The 19,712-nt window shown below is 40.7% G+C and overlaps 1 protein-coding gene across 1 annotated transcript in view; it reads left to right on the top strand.

The window, feature by feature from the left end:
• Positions 1-19,241, top strand: part of LOC131845207 (follicle-stimulating hormone receptor) — a 43,201-nt gene extending 23,960 nt beyond the window's left edge. Inside the window, exons 6-13 of the mRNA XM_059194248.1 lie at positions 2,634-2,699; positions 8,877-9,020; positions 11,622-11,693; positions 15,775-15,901; positions 16,881-17,046; positions 17,167-17,343; positions 17,423-17,617; positions 17,740-19,241. Coding sequence (XP_059050231.1) covers positions 2,634-2,699; positions 8,877-9,020; positions 11,622-11,693; positions 15,775-15,901; positions 16,881-17,046; positions 17,167-17,343; positions 17,423-17,617; positions 17,740-19,064 — 2,272 coding nt within the window. The 3' untranslated portion in view covers positions 19,065-19,241. The remainder of the gene's footprint in view (positions 1-2,633; positions 2,700-8,876; positions 9,021-11,621; positions 11,694-15,774; positions 15,902-16,880; positions 17,047-17,166; positions 17,344-17,422; positions 17,618-17,739) is intronic.
• Positions 19,242-19,712: the final 471 nt, after the last annotated feature.

Here is a 19,712-nt window from a genome sequence, read left to right as displayed (position 1 = left end):
ATCCCGTCAAAATCGGGCCAGCCATTTCAGAATCTTTTCTCAGAGTCCAGACTGATTTTGACGGGACTTTTATTTGCAGGTAGCTGATGTAATAAGGAGTAACTTAGGCACTTTTCTTTTAGAAAAATAAAGTTAAATTGCACGCGAACGAACTCCCGGGTACAGCTCATGAGTGATGTCCAGATGAACGGATCCGATATGGATCAGGTCGGTAGTGAACGTTTGAAATATGAAATTCTTGGATGATATCATCTCGTATATAAATTATTATGTAAATAAATACAAACACAAGCAGATCAAGGACTTCGTTGAGTTGAATTTGAAGAATTTGCAATTACGTTATACTGGCGGTACAGCCACCCTTCACACACAGACATGCATGTCATTTTATAAATTCCATTGTTGAGAATCTCATACACGAGTTTATAAACTGGGTTAAGAAGAAATGACACATATCCTGAACAGAGAAATCTGTATAAATATGTTGATAAGACACACTGGTGCTATTGTACACTTAAAAACACTTACGTCACTTGTGCATTTTCATACATAATTTATCTTACTCGATTCTTTAGCAGATTATTTCAGATTTAAAACAAGGTTATTTAGTTACTTTATTACATAGTATAAAATAAAGTCGCTGTCGCTGTCTGTCCCTATATATGCTTAAATCTTGAAAACTACGCAATGGATTTTGAAGCAGTTTTTTTAATCGATAGAGTAATTCTAGAGAAAGGTTTATATATATAATACATGTACACACGTGCGAAGGCGGGGCGAGTAGCTGGTATAAAATAAAGTCGCTGTCGCTGTCCCTATATATGCTTAAATCTTTAAAATTACGCAACGGATTTTGAAGCGGTTTTTTTTAATAGATAGAGTGATTCAAGAGCAAGATTTATATGTATAATACATGTACATCCGTGCGAAGCCGGGACAAGGAGCTAGTGTAACATAAAATAAAAGACAATCCCGCAGAGTCCATTCAGATGTAATAAATTCACTTCCAAAATTTAAATATTAAGCTTTATGACACCCATAAAGGGACGTAGCGTCGGTTGAGCGGCGCGGGTGCGGCGGCGCGGCGGCGGTGGAGCGTGCCGGCCGAGTCAAGGTCCCGTCACGGGCTGTTATGGATATTACATTTCGGATATAGGAATGCTTATTATACCGGATATGGATACGGATGCCTTACGTTCGAATAATTTCTGTTACGGATATAAATTTTATAAGGAATTTCAAAAGTAAAATATAAATAGCTAATAAAATAGTTACATAACGTGTCTCTTGTTCATTCTTGTGATTAGTCTGCATTCCGAATAAGCAGTAGAATTTTGTTTGAATAAATATTATTTGATATTTCTATTTCTCAATTAGGCTCCGTCCCTATGCGATATTATCCGAAACTTTTATTTCTGATTCGGTTACGGTTACGAATGTTTTTTATATCGGATATCCGATAGTTTCGGTTACGGTTACGGAGCTCCCTACCATCCCTGGTCCCGTGATATAATCCCGAGTTTAGCCCGCATCGGTATTCGATTTGCATAAATCGAGTGCGGCGGACGCTAATCGCCGCCCGCCCGCCGCGCCGCCGCCCGCCGACCGCCCGCCGACCGCCCAACAAACGCCGCCCGCATTATCGCACCAATTTGTCGGCTTTTCGCCACTCGGAATAAATTGCTTTTTTATTATTCCACAGTGAGAATCTTAACCCACTTGTGTCACTGAACAGGTTTTCCACTCGAGCGGTCTGCTCGGCACATCAAAGCTTTTCAATTTGTAATGCGCTGATTTATAGTAAAGTTAATAGATACTGAAATTGTACACTACAGCGTAAGAAGATCCAATCTTTTAATATACATTTTTAATGTTTGGTAGTATATTGAACATATATATATACTTACACGTTATGTAATCCACTTTAATACTCGTATAAGCACTAGAAATATGTAGTCATATTATGCCCTTTTGTGGAATCAAAATTATAACTACATTAAACAAATGAAATACGCTATTTACAATTATAAAAAAATAATTTATTATGTAGCATTGTGCAATTTTTTTTATTCTATTTTATTACTCACTAGCTGTACACACGACTTTATTTTTTTAAATAAATAATAGCTTAAGTTACTCCTTATTACATCAGCTACCTGCCAAAAAAGTCCCGTCAAAATCGGTCTAGCCATTTTAGAGATTAGCCGGAACAAACAGACAGACAGACAGAGAGACAAAAATTGTAAGAAATGTTATTTTGGTGTATGTACCTCATTAATATTCATGTAGTAAAAAATGGTTATTTCAATATTACAAACAGACATTTCAATTTTATTTATATGTATAGATGCACAATAATTGTATTAATTTTGTTGTATAAGAGATCGTTGACAACGATAGCACATTAAGTTCTAAACTACTACTAACAAAGTAAACATATAGAGTCGTTATTTCTCCTTGACCTGCAGCTATTCAGATAATCCATTCTCAATAGATCGGGTCTAGCTCCGCATCGATGAAATGAGTCAATTAGTGAGACAGTTTCTCAGGACGAGACTTTTTGAAAATACACTTTGAGCAAATATTTGTGGTCTGAGTAGTATTGATTATTGTGTGTGTGTGTGTGTGTGCAGGGACCTGAAGGCGAACCAGCTGGAGCACGTGCCCGACCTGCACAACTGCACAGAACTGAGAGTACTGTGAGTATGCACCACACCTACACTTTACACCTATTTACATTATCTAAACCAGTGTTTCTCAATCTATGAGTCGCGACCCAAAGAGGGGGTCGTCGCCTGAAAGAATCTGTGGGTCGCGAAATAGAAAAACACTGATCTATTCTTTAGACGTTACGTGATTGCGGCTTCTGTTTTATGTACATTGTTGCGGGTGAATAATAAGATGTTGCTGGTCGAGACGATGTATATTACTGATGATGATAAACTGACAATGTGTACATAGAAATAATGATTTATATACTAAATAAAAGTAGGAAAATGTAACAAACAGACAGACACAGTTTAGATACAGCAGTGCATAGTAGACAATATTGAATTTGTCTTACTAGACATTATTAAATGCAATTATTATTTTATGTATCTAGGTGACTGTGTCCCATAGATATTCCCCCCTTGAGAGAAAAAAATATATATATTATACACAAAAAAATTATAAAAGTTAATTATGAACAATATAAATTAATAAAATATTTTTTTTTTTTTTTTTTACAAATTAAATCTCACTGTAGGATAAGATGTGCGTCCATAACGTGTCACTTTCAAAGGTCGGCTGTCTTTGACGAGCGGTGTCCGTTACGAAGCCAGCAATTGCTTCGTTGTTTATTATGAATGCTGGCTTGAGTCTATCTATTGACACATTTGTTTCTTTTTCGTCACGCTTGATTGTGAATACTTTTCCTTTGCGTTTGACAACAAAAAATGGTCCTTCGTATGGTGGTGTCAACGTTGGACGTAATCTGTCACATCTCAGGAAGACGTGTGAGCAATCCATTAAACGAGGATGTACAAAAATGTTTTTATTTGTACTCTCTCTCTGTGGGATGGCTGCAACTCGGCTAATATTATTTTTAATATCTTTTATGAAGTCAGCATACGTGATTTTCGGCTCATCATAGAAAAAATTTGCCGGTAACTTGATAGTAGTGCCATATACCAGTTCGGCGGCGCAGCAACCAGTATCTTGTCGATAACTTGAGCGTAGTCCGAATAGAACTGATGGCAATTCTTTTGTCCAATTTCTTGTGTTGGCTCTGGCTTCTAATGCTGTTTTCATTGTTCTGTGTAATCTTTCCACTTTTGCATTAGATTGTGGATGGTACGGTGTAGTACGGAGAGAGAGGCAAGTCCTCTGAAAACGTCGGACTCGAATTGTCGTCCTTGGTCAGAGGTGATGTAGTCTGGACATCCAAAGCGGCAAATCCATCCCTCGTAGACAACTCTTGCAACAGTTTCTGCAGTTATATCTGCAACTGGAAAAGCCACCACATGATTCAGGCCATGAAGTGCATCTGTCGATTATAGTGATAATATATCGTTTATTTTGCGAAGTAGGTAATGGTCCTACGATATCAATGTTTACATGTGAAAAACGCGTAGCAGGCAAATATTTACCAAGCGGTGAATTTGTATGTCTATGCACTTTCGATTTCTGACATTGTAAACATGATTCACACAATTTATTTATATCTGTATTCATGTTTGTCCATATATAATTATTGCCAATTAATTTTCTTGTAGTTTTTTTACCAGGATGACTAAGATTGTGGTAACTTTCGAAAATAGTTTTTCTGAAATCTGGCGGCAAGTAAGGACGTACTATTTCAGTGGAAATGTCACAATATATTTTTTTATTTGTATTTGGTACTTGAATTAATGACATACGTAATGATTTATTCTTTTTGAGTTGTTGTAACTCAATGTCATTCTGTTGACTTTTTTCTAAGTCGGATAAGTCGATAACGGTTGGAAGTGATATTGTTTCGATGACTTAAACAATGTGATAATGCATCGGCAACCGTGTTATCGTGTCCGCTTACATGCTGTATATCTGTACTGAATTGTGATATGAAATCCAAGTATCTGATCCTTCTAGGTGACTCGTCCACCGAAAGTTTCTTCGCAAAAGCATGAGTTAGTGGTTTATGGTCGGTGTATATTGAGAAAACACGACCTTCAATTAATCGTCTGAAGTGTTTTATTGCCATATATATTCCCAATAACTCCCTTTAGGTAGTATCTCGTTTGAGCTTCTGTTAACGATTTGGAGAAAAATGAAATTGGCTTCCATTCGTTTTTAATTTTTTGGTGAAGAACTGCGCCAACACATTTTAAGCTAGCGTCAGTCATCAATGCGATCCTTGCGTTCGACTCTGGAAACGTCATAGTTGTGACGTCACGCATGTCTTGTTTACATTGTAGAAATGCTTGTTCTGCTTCCGTATTCCATACGATAATTGTTTTATCGTTTTTCTTGCTATTTCTTAAAAATACATTGAGCGGAGCTTGATGCTTGGCAGCGTGTGGAATTAGGTGCCTATAAAAATTCACCATACCCAAATAACGACGTAAATCTTTGACTGTCGTGGGTTTAGGGTAATCGTCGATTGCTTTTAGTTTCTCTTGTGTCGGTTTCATCCCTTGGCTCGTTATATGATAACCAAGAAAATCTAACTCATTTTTGAAAAACTCGCATTTGCTCATATTTATTGTAATTCCATTTTCATTTAAACGAGTAAAAATAATTTCTAAATGTTCGTAATGTTCCTTCTCGCTCTCGCTGGCTATCAGAATGTCATCGACAAATATAAAAATAAAGTCTAAGTCTCTGAATAGCGAATCCATAAATCTTTGGAACGTCTGACCCGCGTTTCTTAAACCGAATGGCATTCTTGTAAATTCGAAAAGTCCAAACGGAGTTATAATAGCGGTTTTCTCTGGCTCTGCAGTGGGAATGGAATGATAAGCCTTCCGGACGTCGATTTTGCTGAAGATGGATTTTCCACTAGCAATATACGAGAAATCCAATAACCTTGGAAGTGGATATCGGTCCGGTACGGTAATATTATTCAATGCGCGGTAATCACCGCATGGTCTCCATTCACCATTTTTCTTTTTTACCATGTGCAGTGGACTAGCCCATGGACTGCTTGATGGTCTGCATATGCCAATTTCTATCATGTCCTGAAATTCCTTTTTGGCAGCCTTATATTTATCTGGAGGAAGAGGACGAGCTCGAGCGCATACGGGAAATCCTTTTGTTATGTTAAATAATAATATATAAGTAATGTATTGTTGTATTAAATCGCATATTTTCATGTTTGCGATCGGCCATTTCGCTTAATTTGTCCAGCGTCAATTGCTCAGTAACCGCTAAAACGGTTGTGACTGATGGAGGAAGCTTTCATCCATAATAGTCGGATGGTATCCTCATTAATTTTCCCGCAACCAGCTTCTCTCATTTTCCTCAATAACTGGGACGGTTTTTGATCTCCCAGGTATCATTTCTGCGAGCAGTTTGTGGAAACGTCTGTTCGCTCTCCTCATAACAGTCAACCAATCTGTCTTTAATGACTGAGTATTTATTCTCTGGTGGTGGATTTTAAGTATATCGCTGACTTGGTGGACGACCTCTTTTGGCAGTTTGGATATTACTGTATTATATTTATATTCGTCGCCTTGTTTTTGAGGTGCGATTATTGCCTCAAATTGTGCAAACCACAAACGTGGCGAGTCTGTCCAGAACTCAGGTAACCGCTCTGTGACGGTTATTGCAGCGATGTCTATACAGCTAGTGGCAGACATGCCCGGTGTGCTAGGCATGTTTGTTCCTGTTAATGGCATAACGAGCCATTGTTAACGTTTGATGATTGAACAGCTGGCCAGTATTATATGGCGGTCAGTAGTATGGCAGGGTTCCTTGTTGCGCAGTGTAGCCAACGATTTTTGTGCCTCTTGAATTTCCGTACCGGTGAGACCCGCTTCTGGGAAGCCGGTGGAAATGTGCAATCGTCGGTGCGCAGGATGCCGTCAGCCAGAGATCTCTTGCTTGATCTCGTCGTTTTCCCAGGTTTCGTCTTGATCACGTCGGGCAGATCACGTCGGGGTCACCACTGTTGCGGGTGAATAATAAGATGTTGCTGGTCGAGACGATGTATATTACTGATGATGATAAACTGACAATGTGTACATAGAAATAATGATCTTATATACTAAATAAAAGTAGGAAAATGTAAGGTGGGGTGACACAGTTTAGATACAGCAGTGCCTAGTAGACAATATTGAATTTGTCTTACTAGACATTATTAAATGCAATTATTATTTTATGTATCTAGGTGACTGTGTCCCATATACATGATAGCCTGTGTCCGTATCCTTAATTATCTGTGTAATTCAAACTACCCTCACGTCAAATTTTATTCAGACAATTATTTATGACAATGTAACAAATAGACAGACAGTTTCGCATACATTATACTAGTATGATGTTTCATACGATCGTAGTCTCGAATGAAGATATTGTTTGTGTTAGTCACGTTTGTGATGGCCACTGGGAATCGATCCACGAGGTTCTATTTCTGCAGCCGAGCAGTTCGTTTACTAAACAGCGCTGAAAAATTTATTCTCATACTAGAGCAAGCGGCATAACTGCACCTTCTTCGTCGTTCTTGAGGTTCCGATACGAAGACATTTAATCCTTGATCGAAAAGAATGTCATAAGTCATTATAATTCCTGATTTCCATGGAGTTCAATGTCACCATTTCATTGTAGGTTTATACTACGATGGTGGTTAATAATCAAGCATACGGCCCATCTGATGGCAAACGGTTACCGTAGCTTATAGACGCCTGAAATAACAGCTTTTTACCGATCCTTATGAAACCTGATTGCTTTCTGAAAACTCTTGAAAAACCTCACACTGTAGTCTCTACAGAAAACCTCGGCAGGTAGTTCATTCCACAATCTAAGTGTACGCGGGAGGAAGCTCCTCTGAAACCGCACTGTCCGAGACCGCTTAGGTTTTAGCCTGTGGGGATGAATTCCCTGAAGGTAGTCGTAGGCATCATGTCTTCTTGGTAGATGCATTATCAGGATTGAGAAGAGAAAGGGAAGAACACGCCTTGGAGTACATGGTGACACGCAGTGTGGAGAGTACCCGACCAAACCTCGGTGCATTGTTTTCACATCTCTCCCGATATTCTTACATAAAAATTCAAAATTCAAAATATCTTTATTCATGTAGGTCTATTACAGACGCTTATGATATATCAAATCTACCGTCAGTTCGGAATGATTTCGAGATGAGAAGAACTGACAAGAAACTCAGCTCGTATTCTTTTCAAATAAATGTTGTACATGTTTACAATAATACACAGCCATTAAAAATCAAATTTGGAACGAATAGAGTGACCACCACCACCACCACCGCCACCACATGCTATCGCAAAGAACAAAAAATTTAATGAGTGTTCGCAACCAGAACAGACCAGTCCCCACAAGCAATAATAATATTATTATACCCAGTTACTGTACACTTCGTGAAGTTCGAACGTTGCAATTCTAATAGTCTACATGTAAATAGTTACTACACACTGTAGAAAATCTATACAGATAATGTTTGATTGCTCTCTGTACGTGGTTAACTTGAGTGCGGTTTCAATATTCAATTCGAATTTTATTTTAGCTTTATTCAAATTAAATATTTTCTACAATGAAGGACCAAAATGTAGGCGATAGATTGAGTGGACAGTATGTGTGATATAAATCAAACAATGGATAGAAAATGGTAAATACCAGATATGTTATCGATATGAAATTTCGGATACGGATAGATTCGGATATAGGAATGATTATTATACCGGATATGGATACGGATGCGGATATGAAATCATTTCGGATTATCCGTTAGTTTCGGATAATTTCGGTTACGGATAATAATTTTAGAGGAATTTCAAGTAAAATACAAACAGCTTATAAATGGTTTCATAACTTGTCTCAATAGGCTCCGCCCGTATCCGATATTGTCCGAAACTTTTATTTCGGATTCGGTTACGGATATTTTTTTATATCGGATATCCGATAGTTTCGGTTACGATTACAAACGGTTGTAAGGCACAAAGTGACAATAAAAATATTATTCTCACTTGTGCCTTACAACCGTATATACAATCTACCGTTATAACAATTCTAAATAAAATATTTTTAAAATTGATAGAGAAATAAATATATAAAAATGTGCAAAGAGTTTTCAACAAACAATCTTAATAAAGTAGTATTTATTTTTGCATTTTCTGGCTGTGGCCTGCGTGAATCACGCGTGTGGCGGATGTGGCGGATGTGGCGGATGTGGCGGCTGTCAGGGAGCTATCAGACAATGCAGTGAGGACGCTCGGCGGCGGCGCGCTGCGCGGGCTGTCGCGGCTGCACGACCTGCTGCTGCCCAGGAACAGGCTACGGCGCCTGCCCCGGGATGCCTTCCTGCACACGCCGCGGCTGCAGCTGCTGTCAGTATCAACACACCACACACCACACCCCACACCACACCATATACAGTTAAATATTAAGAAACATAAATAATCTATAATATCTTAATCACATTCTTTTGTTTCTACCGATCATTCGTAACGCTGACTCAAGAAGACTGAACAATTAACTTCCGTCTTACACTTTCGAATAAATGTTATCTATACACATATAAATAAAATTGGAGTGTCTGTTTGTAATATTAAAATAACCGTTTTTTACTACATGCATATGAATATAAATACGGTACATACACCAAAATAATAATTTTTGTCTGTCTGTATGTTTGTTCCGACTAATCTCTGAAATGACTGGATTTTGACGGGACTTTTTTTGGCAGGTAGGTAATGTAATAATGAGTAACTTAAGCTACGTTTATTATAGAAAAAATCTTTTATTTTAGGGAAATAAAGTGAAATTCCACGCGGACGAAGTGCCACCACGCGGGTGCATCTAGTTTTAAATAAATACACATTTGGAAGAGGCCATAATTCATATGCCATAATCAACAAATCTAATCTAATAAAAATCGCTATGCATTCAGTCTTTGTGCAATCCAATAATATTACAACACTATGATCTTTAAGTATTTTCTTTAGATTTAAGATGAGCGTTTAAGAGGATTTTATTCCAATTTAAGATGACATAAGTGGTGCAATCTGCTACAACAAGATGTCCCTAACCTTCGCACATACTACACTGCTTGCCTCCACTGATTTCTGCCACACCAAAGGTCTAAAGCAGTGATTACCAAAGTGGTCTATATCGACCCCCAGGAGTCTATAACAAACTGCAAGGGGTCTACGACAGCGATCATCTTGTTGTTTTTACTTTATGTTACTAAACTTTACTATAGTTATAAATTTACATAAAATCTATACCAAGTAAGAAAGGTGGGTTTACCCAAAACCGAAAAATATAGCACGGGGTATACGACACAAAAAAAATTGGGGACCTCTGGTGTAAAGTGTTCGCTAAAGTAAATCTCGAAATAACTTTCATTCTCGTACGTAATATATAATATCAATAGTTAGTATTAAACAGCAGTAATTCTACGATGGCGGGTAAAGTAACAAACAAACTCCTGTCATATTTACAACATCGTAGATTCCCAGCGTCTACTTTCTTCTCCATTATCTTCCACCTCTCCGAGGGGGCTGGGGGCTAATTTATTTTACGCGTGACGTAAAATACGATCCAACGCGGTCCCGAGACATCCCCGACGGGCGGCGAAATTAAAATTTGTAACTTAATCCCGACTCTCACGTAAAGCGGCGTATTTCTCTCAGCCACTTCGTTGGATGTTATTAAAAGGGCATCGAGAGTTCGTTATCGCAAGCAATCGCTCCAACTTTGAGGACGGCGGGACATTCTTTGTTTGATATAGGTACTACATTAGGGATTAGGGTTTCTTGAAAAAATGTAATTCAATTGAGTTTCTTGCCAGATCTTCTCAATTGGATCTATATACCGAACTGGACGGTAGGGAAAAATTTAAATTACAGTGTATAATCCTACCTGAATGATTTTTGAATTTGGTTGCCAAGCCCAAATTTCAAAAACTAGTAAATTGAAAGGTCAAAAAACCAGGACTGTCCAGTTCATAAACAGAACTCAGTAATAGTGTTGCAATAGTTATATTAATATGTAGTAAAATTCAAGTAATTAATATAATCAGATTTTTAATAACAAGTATTTGATAAAATTATACTGTTGAAAATCAGTAATTAAGAGGCGCGCATATTTTAAAACCCCAGCACGCTGCCAAATAACTATTCAGGACTTTCCAGGACACTTCAAAAACTAGGATAGTTTTTGAAGTGTCCTGGAAAGTTCTGGGAAAAATGACAATGTGGGACAAATGACAAAATGACAATGGGAATGGCAACTCTATACTAGATACTAGCGGAGAGGTGGCTGCGATACCAAATATTTTCCCTTAGTTCAAGTTAATTGGAAAAAGTTTCGTCACCGGTTATGCGACCCGCCGCCTGTCCCGGACACAATGGGCCTCCGGTTCGGTTTTTTTTTTCGCTCTACTCTAACGCTTTTGGCCGCAGCTGGCCTTTACAGCTTCACCGGACCATAGGGGGCGAGTGCAGATGGCACTCCAAACCAAAGGAAGGACTTATGGAGCGGCTGAAGGCCAACTCCCGCCTAACAGATACTGATAGTCTGAGGGCATCGCTAGGGGTTCGAACCTCGGCTTAGGCCGTCGTAATATCGATCCCCGTTTGAATTGAATGGGGGATCGGGATGGGAGTGCCATCTGCACTCGCCCGATGAAGCTTTAAAGGCCAGCTGCGGCCAACAGCTTTAGAGTAATCCGCAAAAAAATGTATCTGCAATTCGATTCCATCTAATTCTGTACCGTTCAGTTCTAAAAAAGAATATATCAACCACCTGTACCTCTATTGTGTTTCTATTCATTGAACCGATATTTAGTATACCTTGATTCAGTATGAACACGTAGTTGTTGATTTGTATTTCTACACTTGTACCTGCATTACTCTGTTTTAAAAACAACTCGTATTAAATTGAATGTATCTCAATTAATTGCATTCCATTCAATTACTTTGCAGGAACCTTGAAGAGAATCAAATAGAACACATCGATATGGAGGCATTCGTGCCGATCTCCAGACTGGAGGACTTGTGAGTATTAATAGCAACTCGTAAACAAACAACACATTCCTAGTTCCTACAGATAAGGTGACCAACTATATTCATTTACTCAGTTTTGTACTCCTTTTTTCCCAAACCGTACTCTTTTCATATCCTGTACTCTGAAAGTACTCATTTGTATAATTTCATACTCATTTATGTTTCTAAAACATTTTTTTAGATTTATTTCAATTATATTTAATACTAGCTGTTCCCGCGACTTCGTATGCATGGAATTTAACTTTATTTTTCTAAAATACAATTAGCCTAAGTTACTCCTTATTAAATCAGCTACCTGCCATTAAAGTCCCGTCAAAACCGGTTCAGCCATTTCAGAGATTAGCCGGAACAGACAGACAGACAAAAATTGTAAAAATTGTTATTTTGGTGTATGTACCGTAATTATATTCATATGCATGTAGTAAAGAACGGTTATTTCAATATTACAAACGGACATTCCTATTTTATTTATGTGTATAGATTATTTTGACAGTGATTTCAATTTCACACGCTAATATTGGTCGCCGTTTCAGGCACTAATGCTGCTGTTGAAAGTGTATTTTCACTAGGGAATGATTATTGGAGCAGTGAGTAGTCGAAACTTTCTGTAAAAACATTATCTGTCCGTTTTAACAGTCAAATTTAATATACGAAATGAGAATCGTTCAGATGTGGCTACAGTATTTAACGAACATCCTCATTTAGCAAAAACAAAACCATTCCGAAGATAAATATGTTTTTAAAAGAAAATAATTTTAATTTTTATCGTTATTTCTTCTTTTTTCACCTAAGGGCCATCATTCATTCATTCATAATTTAAGAGCTACGCTCTTGTCGGTGGAGCTCTTGCCACTTTCCGCGATCTTCCATCATGCTCTTTAATTCTTGATACGACACGACTCCCATTTTGTCCTCAATTTGTTTGATGTAGCTATTCCTTGGTCTTCCCCTCCCCCTCTTTCCTTCTATTTTCCCCTCAATAATAATTTTTATGAAATCATCGTGCCGTATCAAGTGTCCTAACATTTTTCCTCGTCTATTTTCTATTGTGTTCAATATCTGCCTTTTTTCTTTTACCCTGTGTAGTACTTCTTCGTTTCTTACTTTATCCTTCCAGCTAATTCTTTCCATCCTCCTCCAACACCACATTTCAAAAGCCTCCAGTTTGTCTCTTTCCTTTTGGTTTAATGTCCACGTCTCACACGCATACAAGGCTATACTCCAGATATAGGTTTTAATAAATCGTTTCCGTGAGGTCTTTGATATTTTAGCGCTAAAATGTATACCTAAGGGCCAAGAAAATAATTTAAATTTTTATCGTTACTTCTTTTTTCACCTAAGGTCCATTCAAGTATTACGTATACTGTATGGGGGGACGAGGGGGTCTTTGCTTTGCTTATTTTGGATGACATGGGAGGGGGTGTTGGGGGAGTCTTGATGACGATGACGTCATCGGTAGTTATTTACTTTTTTACACGAATGGCAACCCTCACATAGTCTTTGCTAAAAACAATACATTAATTGAAAAATGTTTACGTAAGCATGGGGGGAGGGGGTAAGAGCTTTGATTACTTTTGCTGACAAGGGGGATGGGGGGTAAATAATTGTAATAAATCTGATTACATAACACTTGAACGGCCCACTATGAAATACTCTGTTTGAACAAAAAATAGTTGGTCACCTTACTACAGAATATATATAGTTAAATATTTACTGACGCCCAAGTCTCACTAACAGCATATTGTTTATGGTTCAAATATAACAGTTACCACCGTATAATTCTACACTCGGAACATTGGCCAAATATTTAGATATCGCTATTTAAAGCTTGCGAGTACTAAATCAAACCCTGGTTTAGTTATTTAGTTTAGCGCAGAGGTTCCCAAACTTTTTTGTGTCGTAGACCCCTTGCCATATTTGTCGGTTTTGGGTAGACCCCCCATTCTTACCTGGTAATGTTTTTTTGTAAATTTCTAACTGTAGTAAAGTTTAGTGTTAAAAACATAAAATAAAAACAACAAGATGACCGCTGTGGTAGACCCCTTGTAGTTTGTCATAGACCCCTGGGGGTCGATATAGACCACTGGGAATCACTGGCTTAGCGTATTTATCATTATGACAACAAAAATGTTTAATGGAGTTTTGTACCCGCCTGCACTAACGGTTTATAATAATAATAATAATAATATATTTCTTTGTCTCCACAAAATCATACATAATATAGAGTGCTGCAGAGCCTTTGAGGCATGTAAAATTCTATCCAAAAATACAGATTTGTTCTCCACAAATCTGTATTTTTGGATAGAATTTTACACTGGTGCCTGTACTAGGTATCCGAAGAACCTGTATCACGGGTCACCAGGTCCCCCCACTAGATCTTACATGCTAAAATTTATATGTAGGTACTTTAGATGAGGGATATGATATGGCTACTACATTTAATGATACAGAGAATATTATGTAAAGAAAGAACAATTAAATCTAGTGGTACGTTAATAATGTAAAAGTATCCAACAGAGAAAGAACACTTGTATGCTTGGGTCCATACCCAAGCATACAAGTGTTCTTATTGGTTCGTACTGGCCCTACGCTATAAGTCTTTAGTGTTGATAAATTACCTCTAGACATAGTTATGCAGCACCAGTGGCTAGTGGCGGATGATAAGATGAGCAATTTCCACCTGAATTTATCACCATGGTTTCTCGAGGTCCTTGGAGGTACTTGGAGGTACCTGTAGAGCTATTCTGTAAGCATCACTTACGAAATCGAAAGTGGAATCCGCAATGAGTTTCTACATTGGTATTCTGTTAAACTCGATAGCGACTGCAGCGCCACACGCTAGAAATCGTGGTAGAGAAAAATAGGCATTAGTGATTTTTTTATATATAAAGGCAAACTCGATAGCTCTTTATATTATTATTAGTAGGATCTTTATATTTGACAAGTGATACGAGTGCCTCCAGTGAAGCGATAAGTGAAATGAGTTGATCAAACGCTTACAGAATACCAATGCTGATATAATTTATTTGTCCACATTACATTAATTAATTGTTAACAAATGTGATTCTTAACGGCCTGAGTGGTCTAGCGGTTAGCGCTTATTTTCCGATGATCGCGGGTTCGTTTCCTCACACGGTGTAAATGTTCATGAATATGATTGTTTGTATTTCTCTAAATATTTTCTATGTATATTGTGTATGTATTTAAGTATTTATTTTTTATTTTACCTTCTGTTTTCTCTCCTCTACCAAAAGGTTTTCTTGAATAAATCGGTTAAGCTATTAGACCGCCTTTGTACCTTAATACTATGAATATTGTTTTGTTTTTGTATTTTTTTAAGGTGCAATAAAGAGTTACAAATTAATAAATAAAATTATATATTTATAGCAGTCTAGTAGGTAGTCATAGTACAGGTTCTACTTGGCTTACGACTCGACGGAGCTGAATTACAAGCCAAGTCACACTTGTAATTCGTAATTATTATTATATTATATGTCATAACAACATTATTTTTAAACATATCTATGTAGTTTTAATTATAAGTACCTATAACACACTGGTGCTATGGGTACTGACTAGTGATGCCGGATCGTCAAAGATGTAGATCCGCGGATCCGCTGAATACAGATATTTAGTGTCAAGATCCGCGGATACGGATACCCGGCACATCACAACTACTAGCCCATAATAAATGTTTATATATTCTCAAAAAAAAAATATTCTTATATCTTTGTATCTTGTATATTGTGTTGGTATCTGTATTTTGGACATTATATTTTTATGTATGACATTTAGTTGTAATTATTCATGACATTTTTATTAAATTAATACTTGCACATTTTGACCCACTCAATACTTCCCATGCCACGCTGTATTGGGTTCTCTTTTAAAGATAAGTCCTCCTTTGTTAACATTAGTTGTAATTAATATACTTACAAATGTATTTAAGTGCAATAAAAGAAGATTTAAGAAATACCTGCGCGGAAGATAATTTTCAGATTTAAAAGGGTGTGATTGTGCGGCAAGGGTTCGTTAATATGGCTGTGTTAATAATACGCGTGGTGTTGTGTAGGAACGTGGGCAACAACGTGTTCCCGTGGCTGCCGGCCAGCGGGCTGCAGCGGCTGCTGCACCTCAAGGCCCACAACAACCCCAACCTGAGGCACTTCCACCCCCCGGAGCTGTTCCCCAACATACAGGTCCATTTACATCATTACTTACTTACATCTGGACAACCAACGTCATTGTATAAATTATATCAATTAACTAGCTGATAGTCGCAGGTTCTATTCCTCGCACGGCACAAACATTTGTATTCATGAGTATGATTCTTTGTATCGGTCTGTATGTTTTCTATGTATAATATGTATGTAGTTACGAAAAAATATCTATGTATTTGTATCAGTTATCTAGTACTCATAACACAAGCTTTAGCTAGCTTAACTTGAGTCTAGATGGCGCTGTGTGAATTGTCCTAAGATTATTATTATTAATTTTATTTCGTAGACGTTTAATTAAGACGGTTCGAAATTAGCAAAGTTTCGGAATATAATATTTTAAATAATTCTACTAGTCCGAAATTGTTTAAGGCATAGGCAACATTTTGTTTTTAATAATTTAATAATTAACTTATTGAAATCAAAATTTTACCTAGTGTTATTATCCAGGGGAAAGCCGGAGAATACGATTGTAGGCAAAGATACTGTCCATGTTTCCTCTTAATACAAGAAATATCACAAAATAGTGAACAACAATTAAGTGAACAATTCGTTGTTCAGTATGTTTCTCTCTGTAGATACTTGAGAAAATTAATATTATTAGAATAGAATAGAATAAAGTGAACAATTGGTTGCTCAGTATTATTTCTCACTCTCTCTCAATTTCCCACTGTAGATACTTGAGAATATGAGAATATTTATTTCTCCTTGTTGTTGAGTTTCTTACTTGTCCTTGTTACATAAATAAACAGTTACATATGTTGCGTTTGAGAATATCTATTTCTCCTCGTTGTTCTTGAGATTCTTACTTGTTCCTGTTGCTTGACAAAGTTGCATGTGTTATGTCCTAAGGAATAATGCTGGGAAACTATGCAAGTTTCCCAGCATGGGAGGAGCTGCGTCACCTGTGTGTGCGTGTACTCGTATGTCACTAACGATGTGTGTTTATCTTTGGATGCAGACGTTGGTGCTGTCGTACGCGTACCACTGCTGCGAGTTCATGCCGCTGATGCAGGAGAGCGGCGAGCTTCCCGAGGAGGAGGGCCTCAGCGACTTCGTGCTGGTGCCGCCGCACCATGTGGACCTCGCCGCCTGGGCCAACGTCACCGACATCTGGCCGCACTACAGTCAGTGACTACACTCTACCCACCAAACTGTACACCCACCCACACTCGTCACATGTACCATATGTAACACCGTGCTACGTACTATATCTCACATTCTTTCTAATTCTAACTATTGTGCAGTGAACGCAAGCGACGCGCGAGTCCGCGCGGCGTTGGCGAGCTTGGCTGCGAGCGGCGGAGCGGCGTGGGGAGTGGGGGGCGCGGGGGGTGCGGGGGGCACGCGCGGCGCCGGCGACGTGCGCGCCTCCGAGCTGCGCGGGGAAATCCCGCGCCGCGTGCAGTGCATGCCGCTACCCGGTAAGTGCCATATGCCGTATGCCATCATGGATTGCATATCATGTTAATAGTTCAATAATTATGATTTCATTCACACCAGGTCCTTTTCTGCCGTGCGTCGATTTATTCGACTGGTGGACTCTGCGGTGCGGTGTGTGGGCGGTGTTCCTGCTGGCGCTGCTCGGTAACGGCACTGTGGTGTTCGTGCTGGTGTGCAGCCGCAGCCGCATCGACGTGCCACGCTTCCTCGTCACTAATCTCGCCGCCGCGGACTTCTTTATGGGGATATACCTCGGTACTTACTATATTGTAGAAGAACTACATTCGATATATAACTACGGGAAATGCGTATTATTATACAAACTCATACGACGTGATTTTCTAATTTGCAATTATTATTATTTAATTTTTTGCCAGGTTTCTTGGCAGTGGTCGATGCCGGCACGCTGGGCGAATTTAGAACGCACGCTATCACATGGCAAATGTCAGGAGGCTGCCGCTTGGCTGGCTTTCTGGGCGTGCTGTCGTCTGAACTATCGGTGTACACGCTCGCCGTGATCACGCTCGAACGCAACTACGCCATCACGCACGCGATGCATCTCAACAAACGACTGTCGCTGCGACACGCGGCCGTCGTCATGGCCGTCGGCTGGGCGTTCTCGCTGGTCGCCGCCGCGCTGCCTCTGTTCGGCGTCTCCGATTATCGCAAGTTCGCCGTGTGTCTGCCCTTCGAGACCAGTACGCCCGCGTCGCTGGGCTACGTCGTGGCGTTGCTCGTGATCAACGGCGTCGCCTTCCTCGTCCTGCTGGGTTGTTATCTCAAGATGTATTGCGCCATTCGGGGCTCGCAGGCCTGGAACTCCAACGATTCGCGGATCGCCAAGCGGATGGCGCTGCTCGTGTTCACCGACTTCCTGTGCTGGTCGCCGATCGCCTTCTTCGCGCTCACGGCCGCCTTCGGCGCGCAACTGGTCTCCCTCGAGGAGGCGAAGGTGTTCACCGTCTTCGTGCTGCCGCTCAACTCGTGCTGCAACCCGTTCCTGTACGCGATCCTCACGAAGCAATTCAAGAAGGACTGCGCGCTCGTGTGCAAGGCCATCGAGGAGTCGCGGGTGACGCGCGGCATCGGGCGCTGCCGGCACTCGTCCAACTTCAGCAACCGGCAGACGCCCGCCAACACCAACAGCCTGGCGGAGCGGTCGTCGCGCGGGCAGCACGGCGCGGCGTGCGCGTGCCGGCGGCTGCTGCCCGGCGCGGGCCCGGCGCCGGCGCCGCGCCGCTCGCTGCTGCGCTGGCTGCGCGCGTGCCGCCGCGCCGCGCCCGCGCCCGCGCCCGCGCCGCGCCCGCCCGCCGCCGCGCCGGCGCGCGCCGGCTCCGTGTCCTCGTCCGTCGAGTTCTCGTCGTCGCGCTCCGACTCGTGGCGCGCGTACGGCCGCGCGCCGGCGCCGCCGCGCCGCGCCGCCTCCTGGCTGGTCGCGCGCAAGACGTCGCAGGACTCGAACCTGTCCTCGTCGCGCAACGACTCGTCGGGCTCGAACGCGACGGCGTCGACGGGCACGTGGCGCACGTCCCGGTCGGGCGGCAGCGCGGGGGGCGCGGCCAGGCCCCGCCTCACGCGGCAGCCGGCCGTGTCGGCGGAGGAGCCGCCCGGGTCGCCGGCCGCGCTGGCGCCGCGCCTGCTGCACACCATCCCGTCGGCCGCCGAGCCCGACCTCCCGCCGGACGACGCCGCGCCGCGCTGACCGCGCCCGACCCCGCCCTCTGCCCGTTTCGAAGACTGAATCCCCGATGTCCGTCGTCGAATTTGACGTTCGACGACGTCCCACCTCCGTAAGACGAGTCGAGTCTGAGAGTCGGCCTCGCCCCGCTCGCCGCCGCCCCGGAGTGTCTTATGTAGCCGTCCATTAGCCCCGCCCCGCGCCGCCCCGCGCCGCCTCACCACCGCCCTCGTCGACTGGACTGCGCCCGCAATCCACCAGAGAGTCGACGATGAATGTTCCGAAATAGTGTTTGGACGACTGTCCGTGCGGTAGGCCGTACACCATTGTAGACAAATAATATGATGATTAACTATTTTGTACAGTATTATGTCGCGACACTTATATGAGACGAGTATTAAAAGAAAATTAATATATATTTAGAAAATTTTATGAAATAAGTATATTTATAAATATTGATTAGATTATACCTAGTTACATAATTATTTACAATGATATATAGGTGCGGATCGTACTGTGTACGTAAACTAAGTGATATTATTGTACATTTTAGAATAAAATTATTAATAAAAATTAAGAGATCGTTACAGTTGTTACATACGCCTTACCCGGGCAATGCCACGCTGTATTCCAATTTGTTATAATTCAATTATTACAATTTTATGTACTGAA

This window comes from Achroia grisella, unplaced genomic scaffold, assembly GCF_030625045.1.
Source record: "Achroia grisella isolate CSIRO2021 unplaced genomic scaffold, CSIRO_AGI_Agris_v1 utg460, whole genome shotgun sequence".
NCBI classification, from domain to species: domain Eukaryota; kingdom Metazoa; phylum Arthropoda; class Insecta; order Lepidoptera; family Pyralidae; genus Achroia; species Achroia grisella.
Note: the sequence above shows the minus strand (reverse complement) of the source record. Positions and strands in the feature narration are given on the sequence as shown.